General features: G+C 35.7%; 1 protein-coding gene across 1 annotated transcript in view; it reads left to right on the top strand.

The window, feature by feature from the left end:
- Positions 1-18312, top strand: part of LOC150081016 (uncharacterized) — a 179549-nt gene extending 161237 nt beyond the window's left edge. Inside the window, exons 5-6 of the mRNA XM_090380890.1 lie at positions 2594-2695; positions 18002-18312. Coding sequence (XP_090237016.1) covers positions 2594-2695; positions 18002-18312 — 413 coding nt within the window. The remainder of the gene's footprint in view (positions 1-2593; positions 2696-18001) is intronic.
- The last annotated feature ends 829 nt before the right edge of the window (positions 18313-19141 follow it).

Genomic DNA, 19141 nt, shown 5'->3' with positions numbered 1-19141 from the left:
GACGAGATTTTAAAGTGGTTTGTGGGATAAAGGATTCCATTCCTGCAAGAATAATTTCACTGATACGATCTGAGCAAACGTTGACATCAGAAGTTTTGAAACAGTAATCCGACCAAGGAAAAGAAGAAAAGAAGTCTCGCAGGTCAAGAAGCAAGTTTTCTACTCTTAGCCTGTTCAAACTCCAGTTTGGACTGATTAATAACTGCTTTACAATTGTTGCGAGCTTTGGTGTAGGCAGAAAATGAAACTGAAGAATTAGAAACAAGCCAATTACGATATGCAACATTCTTCTCTTGGACAGCCTTAGCACATTTATTGGAAAACCAAGGTTTAGATAAAGGACGAGATTTTAAAGTGGAGTGTGGGATAAAGGATTCCATTCCTGCAAGAATAATTTCACTGATATGATCTGAGGAAACGTTGACATCAGAAGTTTTGAAACAGTAATCCGACCAAGGAAAAGAAGAAAAGAAGTCTCGCAGGTCATTCCATTTTCCATTCTTGTAATGCCAAACAACACAAGGTTGGGAATAGCCATGAGATAAAGGCTCCATTGGAGAAGAGACAATCACCAAGTTGTGATCTGAAGTGCCTAAAGACCTCTCACTTCAACCGTGTACTTAGAAGGGTTGTTTGTGAGAAAAAGATCAAGCGTATTGGCTGTATGATTAGGATTGTCCGGTATTCTTGTAGGTAAATGAACAATCTGTGCGAGGTCATTAGTAATTGCAAAAGCCTCAGCATCTCAACCTGCTGGGTCGGTGTGACTAGAAAACGAGAGCCAGCTGGAGTTGTGAACATTAAAATCACCAAGGAAAATTACCTCACTGTTAGAAAAGTTGAACTGGAGAAAGTCAAGTTGCAAAGAGAGGAAGTCAGAGAGCTCCAAGTGATTAGTGGAGTTGGGAGAACGATAGAGACAACAGGTGAATTTGACACAATGAGGTAGAGAGATTTAAGCCAGGGAAGATCAAAGAGAGGAGATTCCAAATTGCCAAGTCTCTGACAGGGAATATCAGAACGGACATATGCACAAGTACCACCTTTGAGGCGAAAGGAATCATACAGCGAATAATTTGGGCATCTGAGATGAGCAGTAGTTGAATCAACCGATAACTGAGATTCTGTCAGAAAAAGTACATGGGGTTTGGCAGACTGCAAGTGGAAATGGACATCGTTGAGATTAGAATTGAGACCATATATTTGTGAAATGAATTAGGAAGTCCTTGGGAGGTTTAGATCTTTTCACAGATAAGCTTGCTCTATTAGTTTGACAATTCATGGTGTATTCAATAGTAAGAAAAAGTGGTGTATTCAATAGTAAGAATTCATTGCTGTATGAAGTAATGAAATTTTTGGATATGGCATACATATGGTAAGAATATACCCAGATCCTTGACATAACGTGGCCTCGACAATGCTCCCCGCATACACACTATTCGGACTCCCTCCAGTCACTATCTTGCAGAGTAGAGGCAGCAAGATTATACACTAGCTGATCCGGAAGCGTCCTAGAGAGTTACCAATAGGTTCGGTCCGGTGTACTTACTAGCGGCCGGCCTGCGAACACCGTTTTAGAGCTGTACGCTCAAAATGTAAGGAATATTGGATCTCGCCATGACGTTCATCATAACTTCAAAAGTCATCAATCATATGCATGATGGAAGAGATAGGTTCTTATGGAAGGTGAATCGATTCCTGAGAATATTGGATGTTGATGTTAACAGAAGTTGAGGCCCCACTATATTTACATGCATAAATTCGTCATTAAAGTCACTGTTCTAATTTTTTTTATTATTATATATCATTTATTGAAGTGTTGCTGATCAGTATATATTTTTGGGAAATTCTGGAAAGAATCCTCACTATTTTACCTGAGATTGATTAATCAAGTAATGAGGAGAGAAAGCTTTGGAAAAATTTCTTCTCTGTTATGATAATTTAAGATGAACTTTGCTATGAATCTTATGAAAATTGACTCACTTTGTTTTTTTTCCTTGAAAATTGTAGGTAAAATTTGTCACATCTCTCAATACATACTGATGTCTTTTTGGACCTAATTAGCTTAGATTTTATATATGGCTTTGGTCCTTTGTAATGATATAGTGGATTGGCTACTTGTGATTCATTTGTATAGGTCTGGGTTCAAATCTGTATGCCAGTGGAATTCTTAGTCCTCAATTGAGGGCTGCAGTTTTCAACCTGTGGCAGAGGGAGTGAGTTAGTTTAAATTTTTCAGCCAGCACATGATATTTGGTATAAGGGCCCAGAGGAATATTCTAAACAGGTGCTGAAATTTTAAAAAGGAATTAAGTTGCAAAAAAAGGAATTAAACACAACACCACCACAGGCACCACCACAGGTACCAAAGAATATTATGAAAATTTGGTGTCTATATGACTTTAGTGTGCATAAAACACAATAAATTATATGAACTGGTATACTAAAAGTAGTTGATGTACACCAGTTCTGAGTTTTATAATTGCATGCATATAATGTGACATTGATATAGTTGATATATAAATTGGTATTGATACAACATAGAATCTTTATTACGAGTAACATTTAAATTCTTTAAATTTTTTTTATGCAGACCGTCCGTTATCTGAGCGAGAAAAAGTTACTTTACCTGTGGTAAATAATTGGTTCAATAACAGACGTAAAGAAGCCAAAAAACAGCTCAGGCAACAACATGGTAAGATTTCAAAATACTGTATGTTCAAAACTGAAAAAATATATATGTACAGTAAAACCTTGCTCTAAACAGATATATGGGGATAAATAAGGCTGTCTGCTAAATCTGATTTAAACAAAAAGAAATATACACAGTTCCTGAAGTTGTTAGAATGTTATGAAAAGGTGGTATTATGTGAAATAAAAACATCCTTAAATGCTGTAATATTGTATTTTATTGCACTTATTATGTAAATAGAAGAGCTTGAAATTATGCTGTGTTGTAGTGGTATCCCTGACTAAAGCTTCTTCCGAGTCTGAAGTACTTACAGGTCCAGAGGACTCCCTGCTAATATCTGATGTGCTTGACAGGCTGATGGAGGGTGATAGTTTGGAAAATCCTAGCACTACTTTATTTTGAAATTAACTGTTAGTAAATAACTGGTGATGTAACTGAGGCAGTTACATCACCAGTTATTTATTCACCAGGTACTACATGGATAGCCTTGTTCAGTGGATACTATCCGTTATTTCAAAGTCCATTAAAGTGGAGGGTTTAATGTGTAAATAACTAGTGTGCAAACAAAAAAGTCTAAAAGAACCGTGATACCCAATGTGGATAATTGCATAAGTGTTTTACATAGAAAGACAAAATATAAATGATAAATCCACAAATATCAAGAACCTGAGGAAGAAAGGTCATTTTTCAGTGGATTAAGTTATCTACTTATGAGGAGGAGGTGACAAGCAATCCTATAAATTTGAGAATGTCTCTCTCTAGTGATAATCAAGGAGGGTCTGAATACCATCAGATCACACCTCTTCCATTTCTGTTTTCAATGTGGAATCCAGATATAAGAAAATCTCCTTAAAAGCATATATGTTTCATACTTGGGATCCCTGCTGAATTTCTTGTGGTGGGGATAGACACTTTACAATTCATCACTTTTCTGAGTTTCATCATTTCATCCACAGTTGACCACTGCAGTTCTTTATTGTCAGGCTTTATCACTCCCGTGCTTTTTCTTGTAATGAAAAGTCATCATTCGAATCCCTAATGCCCAGTGAGATGCACAACAGTCATACAAATCAGCCCTTCTTTTCTATCCTTTTTCATGTTTATCATTAACTTTTGCATAAGATATCTGTTTAAACTGCTGTAGGTGAGAAGTACAAAATATGCAGGAATTTACAAATCTACTCAATATATACTACACTGCATTAGAATTGAAAAAAATTATTATTTTAGAAATGTACACAAAAGAGAGCTGAGACAGTCTTGTCACCTTGCAACCAATGCTTTCAAAGGTTGTGGATTTGTGAGCTGAAATGGCAAATAATAGTGATAGAATAGTGTTAAATAAAAATGGAATGAATGGATTTCATCTGTCAGGACCTCATCTTTTCATCAAAACCACAAGACAGGCATTCAAAACAACCAAGAGAATTTCAATAACCTCTAAACTCTCCCTCCCATAGGGCTGAAAAGTTTGAAATCTTTCAGTTATGCAAGTATTCTGATAACTGATACGCCTTCCTTTTAATAATAGCATTTGATTTTTTAGCTGATTTCCCATCTTATTTATACATTTAAAAATTACTTCTACCCAATATTTTTGTGGATTATTATTATTTTTTTCCTACAATTCCTTTGACACAGAATGGACATTTTTCCTATAATCTGATTTTCTTCTTCAGTTTCCATTTTCCTAATTACTTGATTTATTTGTATATATTAGTTGGCCTGGAAGAACATTTTTAATGTTTACTATATCTTCCTTTATTTTTGTGTTGTCACAAATAGTACGACATCCGCTCATTAGAGATATTATGTGAATGGTTGGAAGTGAAATTTAAGTACTTCACAGTAACTTTTTTTTCTCTCTCTCTGTACACTATGGTACCTAACTTTCTTGGCAAAAACATTCAAAAATAGCAGCCAGTTGTTGTCTTCCATCTCTAGTTTAAGTATACAAATAGCTTACCTGTAAGCTTATGCTTCATGTTAGCTATTCATGTACTTGCTTTCTTATCAATGTACATTCTTTTTCAACTCACGGTGAATGGCAGAAATTGCTATAGTTTATTATACAACCATTTATATTCATGTGTCAGCTTTCCACTGAATCATGTTTATACTGTTTTAAATTTCCTATTTTCTAGAAATAGCCATTATAATGGTAGTCATTGTTGGAGCTAATAAAGATTGCAGGCAGCATTGGAAAGCTCGTAAATTTGCTGTTTTGTTATTTATATAGGTTCAGTTCCCTAGAGTTATATGCTTAATAATTTTTCTTCAAATCAGCACATAATATGAAAACCCTGTATCTTTAAGATGGTTTTACCATAAAATAATGTAAGAATCTGGGACTGGGTTATGCACTATACCAGACTGGCCCTCCTTTTTATTTATTTTATTTATTATTTATTTTTTTTTTATAGCTATAGTTTTTCATGTTAATACAAATATTTTAAGAACATTTTTAGTTAGAATACAGTTATGTCCAAAAAATCATCTAATGTGCCTAATATACATAATTTGTATCTAATACCATAATAACTGATTATGCAAAAATGATACTGCTATCAACAAGAATGGTTAGAACTAGTGATGGCCATAATTAAATGATTATTAATTGAGAGATTTCAATAATAAAAATATTCATTTGTTTAATATCATCAAGTTCATTCAAAATTTGAATGATAGTGAATTTGATTGGTTTAGTTTAGTGAAAAAAAAACACAATGCATTAAAAAAAAAAAAAAAATCATCTTGAAAAGGGTTAGGTAAGTTGTAATTGAATAAAATTGAATATATATAGAAAAACATTTTTTTTTTTTTTTTTTGATAATGCAGTGCAAAAGAAATAAAAATATGTACAAAAATTTACACCTCTCTGTTACATCAGTTCCAAATGGATTTTCCCCATATCTATGAAAATAATAAGTGAAAGCAAAAATCTATTATCTTCCAAACATCAATATATATCAAATGTAGACATTGGAAAAATTATTCATATATTTGAAATTGGCATCATTTATATTATATAATTGCTCTGTTATGTGTTGATACTCGTGAAAGCTACCATTATAAAAAGTATGAGGCCCCCCCCCCCAAAAAAAAATCTGGGGTGATCACCATGGGTGATGAGGTGATGGGTTGCCATAAGGATATGTGTACCAGTATTTGGGGTGGGGGGAAGTGCAGGGAATTTGGGTTAATATGTCAGCATGAAATTTGGTACAATGATCCAGAATATTCTCAGTAATCCCTAAGGTCTTCAAAAGGATTGGAACAGCTATTCAAAATTTATTACGTCACTTCTCTGGTAAGATTCTGGAAGATAATCTTTGCTCCGTGGGCCAAAGAAACATGCTGAGAGTAGCATTGATCTGACTTTTATCTCTCTTGAGTAATGCTTCACTGGGAAGATTGTGGAAGAAAGTCTCCTCTCCGAGGGCCAAAGAAACATGTGCTGCTAAGGGTTTGGCCTTAACCTGACTTTTATCTCTCTTGCATAATGCTTCACATCTGAAACTAATACAGATTTCTGTAAGGTGATGAAATGGTGAACTGAAATTGGCCTAAAAACCTTCTGAAGGAGTGAAAGAATACCATTCTTAGAAATAAAACTTTGTGTTATGACTTTTCCTTAAAGAGCAGTGCCTGAACATTTAAACGTACATCAATTTATATACAAAGATAATTCAAAATTTTATTAAAATAAAAATTGCTGAATTGCTATTGGTCCAATGTTAATGAAATTTTGGAGTGTCTCAGTGAACCTTTCTAAAAGACCCAAACATAAAATTCATCAAAATTTAACCACTGGGAGCCAATTTGTTACCTGCAATCAGACAGAAAGATAGACAGACATGGTGAACACAATAAAAAGTTTTCTTTTTTTTTTTCTTTTTTTTAATTAAAACACCAGCACGAAAGGTATTAGAACCTATAGTACATAGTAACGTATATTGGTTGTGAGTTGAGGAGACATAAGATACTCTGTGACATTAGAGTTGAATTTCTGTAGATTGTAATTTTGTTAAAATTAAAGTATCCCTATGTAGAGGGCTCTGGGGCCAGTTCTAAGGCTCTTACTGAAGAGAAATGTGGACAACAGGTACAATAAAAAATGTGCTCACCATTTATTGGAAAAAAAATTAGTTACAAAAATTTTCACTATATGGCGCTGTGGCAATACAGATCACTTGAACAGTGCTACAATTGTTCAATGTGTCCTCCATTTTGGTCAACAACAGTTTCCATTCGAAAAACAGCATTTTCTACAGCAGAACGTAACATGTCAACTGGAATAGCCAGCACATGACATCTAATGCTGTCATTCAGATCTGCCAGAGTTTGACATCCTTCCTGATACACCTAGTTCTTCAAAAAACTCCACAACCAGAAGTTGCATGGGGTGAGGTCCAGTGATTGGGGGTGGCCAAGATATCTGGAAACAACGGCTGATGACCCGTTCGTCTGTAAAGTGTTGCCTTAGCAGTCTTTGGACACAACGGTGGATGTAGGGTGGAGCACCATCTTGCATGAATATGGTATCCTGAAAGCACCCACATTGTTGCAGCTCTGGTATTGCAAAATTTGCCAACATTTCATAATATCGCTGTCCAGTGATGGAACAGGTGCGGGGTCCATTCAGCGTTACCTGTTCAAAAAAATATGGCCCAATCATGAATATGGCTGTAAATCGACACCACACTGTCACTTTTGGAGAATGCAACGGGACTTGTTGGATAACTTGAGGATTTTCTGTTGCCCAAATGCAACAGTTGTGTGTATTCACTTGTCCATTTAAGCAGAAGTGTGCTTCATCACTCCAAAGGATGTTCCATGGCTAAGTGATGTCCACTGTCATTCATGCCAGAAACTGAACTGCGTATGTGAAACGAATATCTGCATCACCATGCTTTAGCTGTTGTAGCATGTACATCTTGTAAGGATAGTACCACAACACCTGACGCATTACTAGCCTTACAGTGGAATACAGCATGTCCACTTCACGAGAAACAGCTGACACACTTGCGCTACCACATGGAGACAGCCATAGCCACATTTTCAACACGAGAGTAGTTCACTCATTTTTGACCTCTACCTGGTTGAACACCAAGATGTCCTGTCACTTCAAATTTCGCAATCATTTTGCGGACAGCACAAACAGTCATAGGTCCACCATGCCTTATACACTTCTGACGCTGGAATTCTCTGATAGCCGCAGCTGCATTGTTGCTGTTCTGATAGTACAGCTTCGATAATAGCACTTTTTCCTGCAGTGTTGTTGGCATTGCTGCTGTAGTGCAGACAAACATCTAATGTATGATTTTAAAGAGACTGCTTTGCTTTTGTACAGTACAATAGAGCTGAGTAGTGGCTCTGTGGCATTAACTTACGATTATGCAAATAACGTAAGTTATTTGCATAATTGTAACTAAGATAGTTACGTGCCATACAGTGACACAGCGCAATACAGTGACAAAGTTTGTAACTATTTTTTTTTTCCAATAAATGTGGTGCGCATTCTTTATTGTACCTGTTGTCCAAATTTCTCCTCAGTACGGGCCTTAGAACTCGCTCCAGAGTCCTCTACAAAGGGATATTTTAATTTTAACAATCCTATGCATTTCTAAAGAACTTTCCCATATGACACATGATCCTCTATTGCAATATCATCATCATCATCATCATCAGCCATTTTCAATCCACTGCAGGATGAAGGCCTCTCCAGCAACTTTCCAGTTCCTTCTGTTTTGAGCACTGGCCATCCATTTACTACTCAAAAACTCATGAATTTCATCTATCCATCTCCGCCTTTGTCTTCCAGGTTTTCTTCTAGCTCCTCTTGGGTACCATTCTGTTATTTTCTTAGTCCATCTGTCATCATGTCTTCGAGCTATGTGTCCTGCCCAAGACCATTTTAGTTCTTTAGTTTTGATAAGAATGTCCTTTACTTGAGTTTGCTGCCTAATCCATGTGTTTCTCTTCTTATCTAACAGTCTGATTCCCAGTATAATTCGTTCCATTCTTCGCTGTGTAGTTCTCAGCTTCTCTTCCATTCTTTTGGTGAGTGCCCAAGTTTCACTTCCATAAGTCATGGTGGGGAGTATACATTGGTTCATTATTTTACGTTTCAGACAAACTGGGATATTGCTCTTCAGTATGTGACTATATTTCCTGAATGCTAACCATCCAAAATTTATTCTTCTCTTGACTTCCAGCCATTTATCATTATTACAGCTAATAACTTGTCCCAGATAAGTATATGACTCCACCTTTTCAATTACTGCTCCTTCAATCATTTCCCTTTCCGTGGCATACTTGTTCATCATTACTTTTGTTTTAGCCATATTCATCTTTAGTCCAAAATCCTTACTAACTGTGCATAACTGATTAAGATTTTCCGCTAATTCTTTGGGATCGTGGCTTATGACCACAATGTCATCTGCAAATCGTAAATGGTTTAGGTACTCTCCGTTCACATTGACTCCTTTCTGCGACCAGTCTAATCTTCTGAAAGCTTCCTCAAGGGCAGCCGTAAACAGCTTCGGAGATATTGTGTCTCCTTGTCGAACTCCTTTCTCGATTTTAAATTTGCTACTGTCTTTGTCTAGTCTAATAAAGGATGTAGCACTCTCATATATTTTCTTCAAAATCATAATATATGGAGTATCTATGCCTTGTCTTTCCAGTGCCCGAAACATTGCCTTATGCTGTATGGAGTCAAATGCCTTTTCATAATCCACAAATGCCAGGCATAATGGTGTTTTATATTCATTTGCTTTCTCCATTAGCTGTGATATTACGTGAAGGTGATCCATAGTTGAGAATCCTGTCCTAAAGCCAGCTTTCTCTTTCGGTTGATTCTCATCAAGTATTCTTTCTAATCTGTTAGTAATGACCCTTGTGAACAACTTGTAGATATGGGATAACAAGCTAATTGGTCTATAATTTCCAATTTCTGATTTATCTCCTTTCTTATGCAGCAAAACTATGATTGCATTATTCCACTGCTTAGGCATCACACCTTTTCTAATGCACTTTGTGAAGAGCCTTGCCAGTTTTTGTGTTATGTCTCTTCCTCCCAATTTTAACAACTCTACAGTAACTTCATCTTCCCCCGGGGCTTTCCGATTCTTCATTTTCTTCAATGCATGTTCTACCTCATCAGGAAGAATATCGGGTATGTCGTATGTGTTGCTACTTTGCAATCCATGTTCCCCACTGCTGGTATCATTCCCTCGCTCCTTGTATAATTCTCTATAGTAGTCTTCTGCTATTTGAATTATGCCTTCTCTGCTGTTTATAAGTACACCATCGTTATTCTTCAGTTTCAGTATCATTTGTCTTTCTGTATTACTGCTCATGGCTGCTGATTTAAATCCTTTGTTTTCCCTTAATGCTTGTTCTACTTTTCTTGTGTTAAATCTTCTTATGTCCTCTCTCAGTCTCTTTCTAATGGCTTTGCATAACTCAGTATACTCAATTTTCTCCCTGTCAGTGTTTTTCTTGCTCTTCATTTGTCGTCTTTGGTTCATCATGACAAGTGTTTCTTGACTAATTTTTTCTTCTTTGGATTTCTGTTTCCCTATAGGTTTCTTGGGCTTTATCACTTTCAGAAAGTTGTAATATTCCTCGTCGATATCTTGGTCCTGAGCAGTCTGCAGAAGCTCAAACTTGTTCTTAAGTTCCAGTACATACTGCTTTTTCTCCTCCTCTGTTATTTCAAAGACCTTTGTATTATTTACTCGAGTCAGTTTTTTCCTTTCCTTTCCTACATCTATATCAAGTGTACATCTTACCATTCTGTGATCACTTCCAACATTTACCTTATTCAGGACGGTAACATCATTCACAATATATCTTCTGTTAGTGAGGATGAAGTCGATTTCATTAGTTGTTAATCCATTTGGACTCTTCCATGTCCACTTTCTGTTCACCCTTTTCTTGAAAAAAGTGTTCATTACTGACAGTCCTTGAGATTCTGCAAATTCCACAAGTCTTTCACCTCTTTTATTTCTTTCACCAATTCCAAAATTTCCTATAGTTCCTCTTTCTGCGCTGTTTTGCCTTTTTCCAACTTTAGCATTGAAGTCCCCCATAATAATAGTGTAGTGGGTTTTCTGCTCATCTAGAAGACTCTCAATTTCGGTGTACATTTCTTCAACCTCTTCATCATCATGGCTCGATGTTGGTGCATAAATCATTATAACCTTTAGCTTGTACCTCTTAGAAATCTTGAATATTAGTCTTGACACCCTTGGTGATGTACTTTTGAATTCCAAAATGTTGTTTTTAAAATCTTTATGGACCAGAAACCCAACTCCACCTTCACTCCTTTCATTGTTTCCATTAGTGTACAGCAGATTTCCACTTGATAAACTTATAAGTGATTCATTTCTTCTTCTTGTTTCAGCCAAACCGATGATATTCCAACTCACATTTTCTAATTCCTTTTCCAGCTCTAATATCCTGTCTTCACCGATGAGTGATCGTACGTTATAACAGGCCAAGTTCAATATAAATATTGCAATATAAATATCTTCAAATGAGTAACATGATTGTCGCTCATTTGGAGTGCTCTGTATTTGATCAGAGACTGTAGGAATGCTTAAATGCTTCTTCAGTTGAGACTTTAGTTATCCATTCTCAAGTGGAGAGAGTTGTGTTTTTCTGACAATATAGCATGTACATCAGCCCACAAACACACACTTATGCAGACTTACATAATCAGTTATAATGGCAATAACTTACAATTATGCAAATAACTTATGTTATTTGCATAATCGTAACTAAGATAGTTACATGCCACATAGTGACAAATTTTGTAACTAATTTTTTTTTCCAATAAATGGGGTGTTCATTCTTTATTGTACCTGTTTTCCAAATTTCTCTTTGGTACGAGCCTTAGAACTCGCTCCAGAGCCCTCTATATAAGTATACTTTAATTTTAACAACCCTGTACATATGAAGAAAGTTTGTTCCAAAAAACAAGAAGAAAAGTAAATGGGATAAATGAGAGAAGAGGAAAAGTTTGTTTTTGTGGCTTTGGAGTTGGACAATGAATGGATGTTGACTAGTTTCAGCATGTATTCTGGCTGGTTTGGAAGAGAGTCAAGGAATTACAGGTGTCAATTCAGAAGAACAATGCTCATGAAAAAGTATCTATAGAAAAAGCATACAGCAGAAACTGAATGGGAGGAAGGGAGGGAAAGGGAGATATAGACTTTGTAAGAGATGGGGCACTAATTAACCTGATTGCCCTCTTTTGAATGGAGCCTAGAAACTTGAAAGAGGTTTTGGGGGTGACACCCTAGATGTAGGAAAGTATTCTATGGTGGGGCAAGTTTGAGACTTTTACAGACTGTGTGAAAAAAGAAAATGCAATTCACTGAATGCGGAGGAATCAATATTTGTGATGTGCTTATGTCAAGAGATATTAGAAGTTAGGGTAATTCTTAGAAGAGATATGTATCTTGTCTAGAAATCTGAGTGTCATTGAAGATGGGCAAAGGAGCAGTAGACTCTTTCAGATGCATATGTGAATGTATATGTCAGATCCTTTTTCATAACCATAGAAGAAGAAGAAATATCGTACAATATAAAAAATGAAGCAAACCTGAAGGTTCTGCTTTTCAGAAAGCCATAGGTCAGAAAAATATAAAATACAGAGGCACCAAAACCTGGAACAAACTTCCTGCAAAAATCAAAAATGTCACTTCACTAAACCGATTCAAGAAACTACTAAATGAACACATCACCAGGGATGTCTGATTCAAATTACCTTTCACTCAACTCCTGGATTTTAAAAACACTGATGAAATCATTATCAATATGTTACAATAATGTGCAAATGTTAAAGGAAGCAGTTGGCAAATGGTCTGTAAATTTCTGTGCATATATCTCATAATTTAATTTTAAAAATGTTCACAATGCTATTATAAGTAGTGATGGTTTATGAAGTCTTCTGTTAAGAATACAAAAAAATACAATTTATATATGTCTTTTCTGTTGAACATTACGTGTACAATTTCAGAACTGTATATTTTTCAGTTGTATATTTGTATATTCATCGTTTTTAAGGGAACACCCCCTAAAAAGCCATTGGCTTTTTATGTGTTCTCCCTCCCTTTTTGCTGTTATCTCCCAAAAAAGTGTAATGTAAAATAGGGATAAATAAATTATTATTATTAATAATGTGCCTAAAAAGGAAAAAAAAAAAAAAGTTAGGTAATGTATGAGTTGTGTTACGTTTTAAGCACATTTGGTTATAAAATAACATACTTCAGAAGTTAAAAATATCTATTTATGCACAGGAATTGTTGTGGGGAGACCTAACTGGGTGTTCTATATAGGGGAAGTGGATTATTGACACAGTTACTTCAAATATCATATTTGATATAAAGGATGCTGAAATTTTGTCTTCAAAATTTCAGCATCTATTTAGATGCTGAAATTTTGAAGACAGTCAGGTACTGTTCTAGCTTTATTGCAATATTTCTGTGCAGGAAGGGTGAGGGGGTACTTTCATTTATATAAATTTGTTTTTTGGAGGGAGTGGGTGGAAGCTGTGCTACGGAATCATGATTGATCTTGAAAGCTTCCCTGAGATTAATGGAAAATTTAGTGTTAATCCAACATTTTGTTCTGAAGTAATGCTCAAACAGCCAAAACAAATAAGAGACTTCTGTATGTGGTGTGGAGGGGGACTGGGGAGTTTTTGAATTGGTATTAATCCTGAAACCTTCCCAGGGACTAAAAGAGCATAACCATAAAATTTAGTTAATCTGAGATTTTGCCGAGAAATGATCAAACGTCTGACACATACTTCCTTTTACTTCCTTTTATGTATAGAGCACTCGAAATTTATGGGAGGGGGGGGAAATTAATTTCTATTGGTCCATTTGTAATGATAAAAGACAAATATAAAATTTTAGTAATCAGATATCAGTTATAACCTTGCTTATATGTGTATTGTTTTTTAAGTATTAGTCATTATTAATTAAAAATTAGTAATGGCTTTTTTTTTATAAAAAATTGTTTTTTATTATCTAGAAAATTCTCCTGGAATGTTACAACTACCCATAAGATAGCAATCCAATTTAGAGCACATAAAACACATGATTAAAGGATGCAGTACAAATTAAGAATAAATAAATTAAAAAAGGATAACATCATATGTACATTCTAGGATGGTGAAACTTGACTGATGCCTGAAATTGGGCAGTGCATACTACACTACTGACATACCATTGATCGTGTGGTGATTGCATGAAACTGCTGTAATTAAAGCAGGGGAAGATTCCCCTTTTTCTTCCAGGCCAGATGTTAAAAAGGTTTTCCTGTCTGAAATTGAATCAACCTTAATGAATGTTAAGGTTAGCTATAAGTTAAAGGTAAGACTGTGGTTGTAAAGGTAAATAGTAAAGGTTTGCAGAAAATTGAGTTGATTGAAGCATATTGTGCCCTATGTGATTCTGAGCTTACAATAAAAAGTGGAAGAATGGCATTAACATTCAGCTTACCCAATCCATTCAAGGCTTTAAACATCAGTCAGATCTCCCTGCTGGTGCCTAGTCTTCAGATGCTGGAATTTGCAGAAACGAAGCCTTTCTAGCTAAGAGCATCCCTTTTAATTTCCTTCACCAGTCTGGTTGCCCTTCTTTGTACCCATTCCAGCAGAGCTACATCCTTCCTAAAGTGAGGCCTTCAGATCTGTATACAGTACTCAAGATGCCACCTAACCATGGCCTTATACAAAGGGATAATCACTTCCTTATCCCTGCTAGCAAAGCTTCTGTATATCATTGACAAGACCCAACGAACTGTCCTTGCAGCACGTCTGCACTGTCTCAGAGGTACCTCCATAGCCAGGTGGGCAGGAGCATCAGTGCGTAGCACACACTTCTTGATTAGACCGGGGTTCGAGCCCTTGACAACCAAATACGGAAGATGCAGAAAGGTCAGAGAATGACCACCGCATATCCCCAGAGCAATATGGCCTTAATTGATAATGCTCCTAAAAACCAAATAACAAACAAACAAACAAGCACTGTCTCAGAGAATTTCATGTCTGGCTGCACTATTACCCCCAGATATTTTTCATTCTCCACTACCCTGAGTGTAGTACCACACAGTTGATAAGTTATTCTGGGGTTACCCATATGCAGTACCTTGCATTTGTCAGTGTTAAACTTCAACTGCCATTCAGCAGCCCATGGACCCAATTTTCTTAGATCTTTTTGGAGTAGCTCACTCTAATGACTGTCATTAACCACCCTGAAAACCTTTGTATCATCTGCAAACTTAGACATTAAGCCTGATATACTTTTATCAATATCATTGATAAATATTGAAAACAACAATGTTAATATAAGCATAGAAGTCTTTGCCATTTTTCTTTGCATGCTTTGCTGGAAGTCTCCAGCAAAGTCTTCTCATAATCTGCCTTAGCTTGCCTAACCTATTTTTTGACTCGATTACAGACTAATTTATATCTGCCATAGGCTTCTGTATTACCTGATAATTTATATGCATCCCATGCACTTTTATTCTCTGCCATGTGTCTCAGTAATTCATTTGACATCCATTTAGGTCTAAGCTATTGCTTTGTTGGTATGAAAAGCCTAGTAGCTTCATTGATTACTTCCCTGAATACTCCCCATTTAGAATTTGCTGTTGGTCCCACTGCACAGAATTGAAAACCTGTCTGAGATCACTGTAGTCACCTTATAAAAGGAAAAGCCTTTCCCTTTACACTTGACAGTAGTTATGTCTTTAATAGCAGTAATCCTAGGATAATGGATAAGCAATCCTTGAGTTTTGCTATTCTTTTGGTAGCAACAAACAAAACACTGCAGACGTGCTGCTAGGGTTGCTTGTGGGGTTCTTGATTGATACACGGGAATATGTTTGGTAGAGACAAAGAGGTTATTTTCCCAGGGGCTCACATCTGGTGAGTATGGGCTTGGCACACCCAGGGTCCTGAGCTGGTTATCATCATTTTTTCTTGGTGATACCCTTCTACTTCTGAGTCTCTCTCTCTCTCTCTCTCTAATACATAAAGGACATGCTGAGGCCTAAAGTCCTAAGAATTTTTTAAATTCTGTCATAATGTCAACTTTTAGCTTTGTCTGTGCTACATAAATTTAATCATTCTGTGCTGTTTGCTGTCACTAACATAATGGTTAGCACCGATCTTTTGGCATCATTAGCCAAAAGATCGGTGCTTGTTTACATTTCTAGGGATTGCTCAGTATTGCCCCCCCCTTTTTTTTGGAGAAAGGTTTTATGACATCTTGAATTAGTCACCCTGTTCACTTAATATATCATATTAATATATCTGAGTTGATGGTATTCTTATAGTCTGGAACTCTAGGAAAGGAGGTTAGAACAGTTTTACTCCTTTCTTAATAACATTGACCAACATGTTTCTGTTCCCTTGGAAATCCAGAACACAACTGCACCCTTCATTTCCTTAATGTGAGTGAAGTTTGAATTATTTGGATCTAAAATTTAATGACTTGAACCATGGATTAATTTTGAAATGAACCACTCTTTTACAATATTGTTATTTACATTGCAAAAAAAAAGCAGTTCCTTTCAGAATTAATCCATGGATAATCACCAATAGCATCATTTTCAAATTATATTAAGACTTCCTCCATATTCTTTTTCTTAGCGAATTCTCATTTAGGGTATGGGTGTTTAGCACAAGCAATGTTCCACAATTTAACAAAACTGGCTTCAATCACGATGTCAGTCTATTTGCTAAAAGAAAACAATATCTGCTGATCACAGACAGATTTTAAAGAATTAAGCTTGTTTGTAATTCTGAATTAAGAGGATTTTAAGTTTAAAACTATGCATGATTTTTCTTTAATTTTATGATGAGTGATGCATTGCATAACTTTAATGGCAATGCACAATCTTCCTATTCACACTTAAAACTTTGCTTTTCTTGTTATCTAATGTCACATTAACAAATAATTTATATTATTTATATAAATAATAAATAATATAAAATAAGGTTGTAAATCAAATAGTGTCTTAATGAAGAAGTGTAATAACTTGCCACAACAATTTTGACGAGTGTGGATGAGCAGTGTCAGTGACAACTGTATGGGCAAGGGTGGTGCACTGTTGAATTGCGACAAACTAAAGTAAATAACAAGGCAGACTGCAGCTCATTGAACTAAAGTACATACTGTGCATTCTTGAGGTTGGTAAATTCTGCCATGATCACAGCTCTGTGACCATGACACTCATCCATCACTGCAGAGTGCACCTCTTTGGTTGGTGAACAGAAGCCTGTAGATACCTTCCATCATCTAGAAGTGTCCCCAGATCTGCATCATGCACCCCCTAACAGACAGCAATTCCCCGGGTCCTGCAAAGAAAGAGTATGGACATGGAAAATCTTCATTGGCCACTGGTCAAAAATTATCGATGCAGTACTTTGGTAAATCTTTTTTTTTTTCTTTCATTTTCTTTGTTTTTTTTTTTTTTGAAAGAAATGTATTATAGCTCTGTTCCCCCCCCCCCCTTATTATTATTATTATTATTATTATTATTATTCTGGAAATTTTCATTTTCTTTTTAATTCAGCATTTCTCAGATTGGCAGTTTTAGCCTTGCTAAGTAATGCACAGTAGTGTAATTGTCTTTGTCAAAATAAGTTTGTAAACATTCCTTACAAGCAGTGGTAAGCATAAGTACCTATTGTGCCATAACATCACAAGTTTAATTAGTATTAATGTCTGACCTTTACCTTCATTGCAAGTGCCCATCGACCAATGAAAATGTGCATGTATGTCAATTACCCTTCAAAATGTCCCACCTACAGAAGTTTAAAATACTTAAAGGACACCTGCATCCATATTAGAGAGCATCTGTTTTCTAGGGACCATCCAGCATGTAATTTCTAATACTTCTGGCCAGGACACAAATCTCAGTGTCTGCAACAAGAGGTTTCCATTAAGGGAAGTTTCACTGTATTTAGTTTTCAAGAATTCCAGTGAAATTCTTGAAAACTAAATTACTCCAGACACATTACTCCAGGACCACATCTAGACTAGAATTGATTTTATGGTACAATTTTTTATTTATTATTTTATTTATTTTTAAATAAGTCTTATTTTCAGTTGAGAATGTTTTATTTTCTTTCATACTTTCTTGAATAAAATAAAAATGGAATGATATGTGTGCACTTCTGTCATATATAAAAATATATTGCTATTTTTCTTAAAATATTTATTTATTACTTCTTTCTTTTATAATTTAATAATTGCTATATTTTTTTATTTTCTTTAGCAGCTGCAATGGCTGCTGTTTCTGGCAGCATGCCAACAATTGGTCAGCCACCTTTAGCATTACCCCCAGTGCCATCTCTTCCTGCCCTTGGTTGGCCTACCTCAACACAAGTAACAACAATGAGCCTGCCATCTTTCATGTCTCCTCCATCATCATCATCATCTTTCCATCCCAACACACAGTTAGACCTAAGCAATGAAACTATGGAGAGTGATAGTTCTCGTGGCTCTCCGGTACAATATGGTAATGGAGATATCATGCCAATGAACTTAGACGATGGAGAAAAAACTAGTGTCAAGCAGGAAATATGATGTTGTTTCTCATCCATAATACGTGTTTCGCATCATTCATTCTCATTGGCAGTTGGAAGTCATCCTGACTTGTCGCACAGAAGTCAGACAGAAGTTTGCAGCAGTAGGTTAGGTGCTAACGAGTGTACTTTCCTTACAGCTTGTCCTATGTAAATAAGTAAATGCAAACATGCTCCTTTAAATTATAAAACAATTTTTAAAATTGTTTTCTGCTTCGATTTTTTTTTTCTTTTGGTCAAAGGAACCATGCTTCCTTTGTAGAAAAGGCTTGACATTAATAATTAGCTTTTATATCAAGACTTGCTACATATTACTCTGTGATTTAAATTTCCTTATTCACTTCTACAGAACTCAGTTTCTGCCTTAAAAATATTGTAGAAAGTATGATACTTAACTACCACTTGACTGGCAAAGCTTTAATCCTAGCTTGCTCTTACCAAATAACTGAAACTAATGAAAATCAGTCAGGTTAGCCATTGTAATTTATATCAATTTTACTTCATCGTGCATAATGAGGACAAGCTAGCAGTAAACTGTGATTAGTCACTTAGTAGCTAGTGTCATTCTTTCTGTGGTATCTGTAGCCTATACTATTGAACTTTTAAGGATTACACAGTCTTCCAAACATATCAGATGTTATTTTGCATACCAGCCAGTATGCATTTTAAATACATATATACTAAAAATAAATTCAAAATAAAATACGCACACACAATTCTAGTATAGTTAAATTTTGTATTCCTGCTTGCCATGTTAAAAAATTAACATGGTAAGCAGGATATTTTTTCAAATCAGTTTTTGTTTTTAAACACGCGCACACACACACACA

The sequence above is a fragment of the Mastigoproctus giganteus genome, chromosome 9 (assembly GCF_048544385.1).
Source record: "Mastigoproctus giganteus isolate SK-2022 chromosome 9, ASM4854438v1, whole genome shotgun sequence".
Lineage (NCBI taxonomy): Eukaryota > Metazoa > Arthropoda > Arachnida > Uropygi > Thelyphonidae > Mastigoproctus > Mastigoproctus giganteus.
The sequence above is the reverse complement of the archived record's forward strand: the minus strand, read 5'-3'. Positions and strand labels throughout refer to the sequence as shown.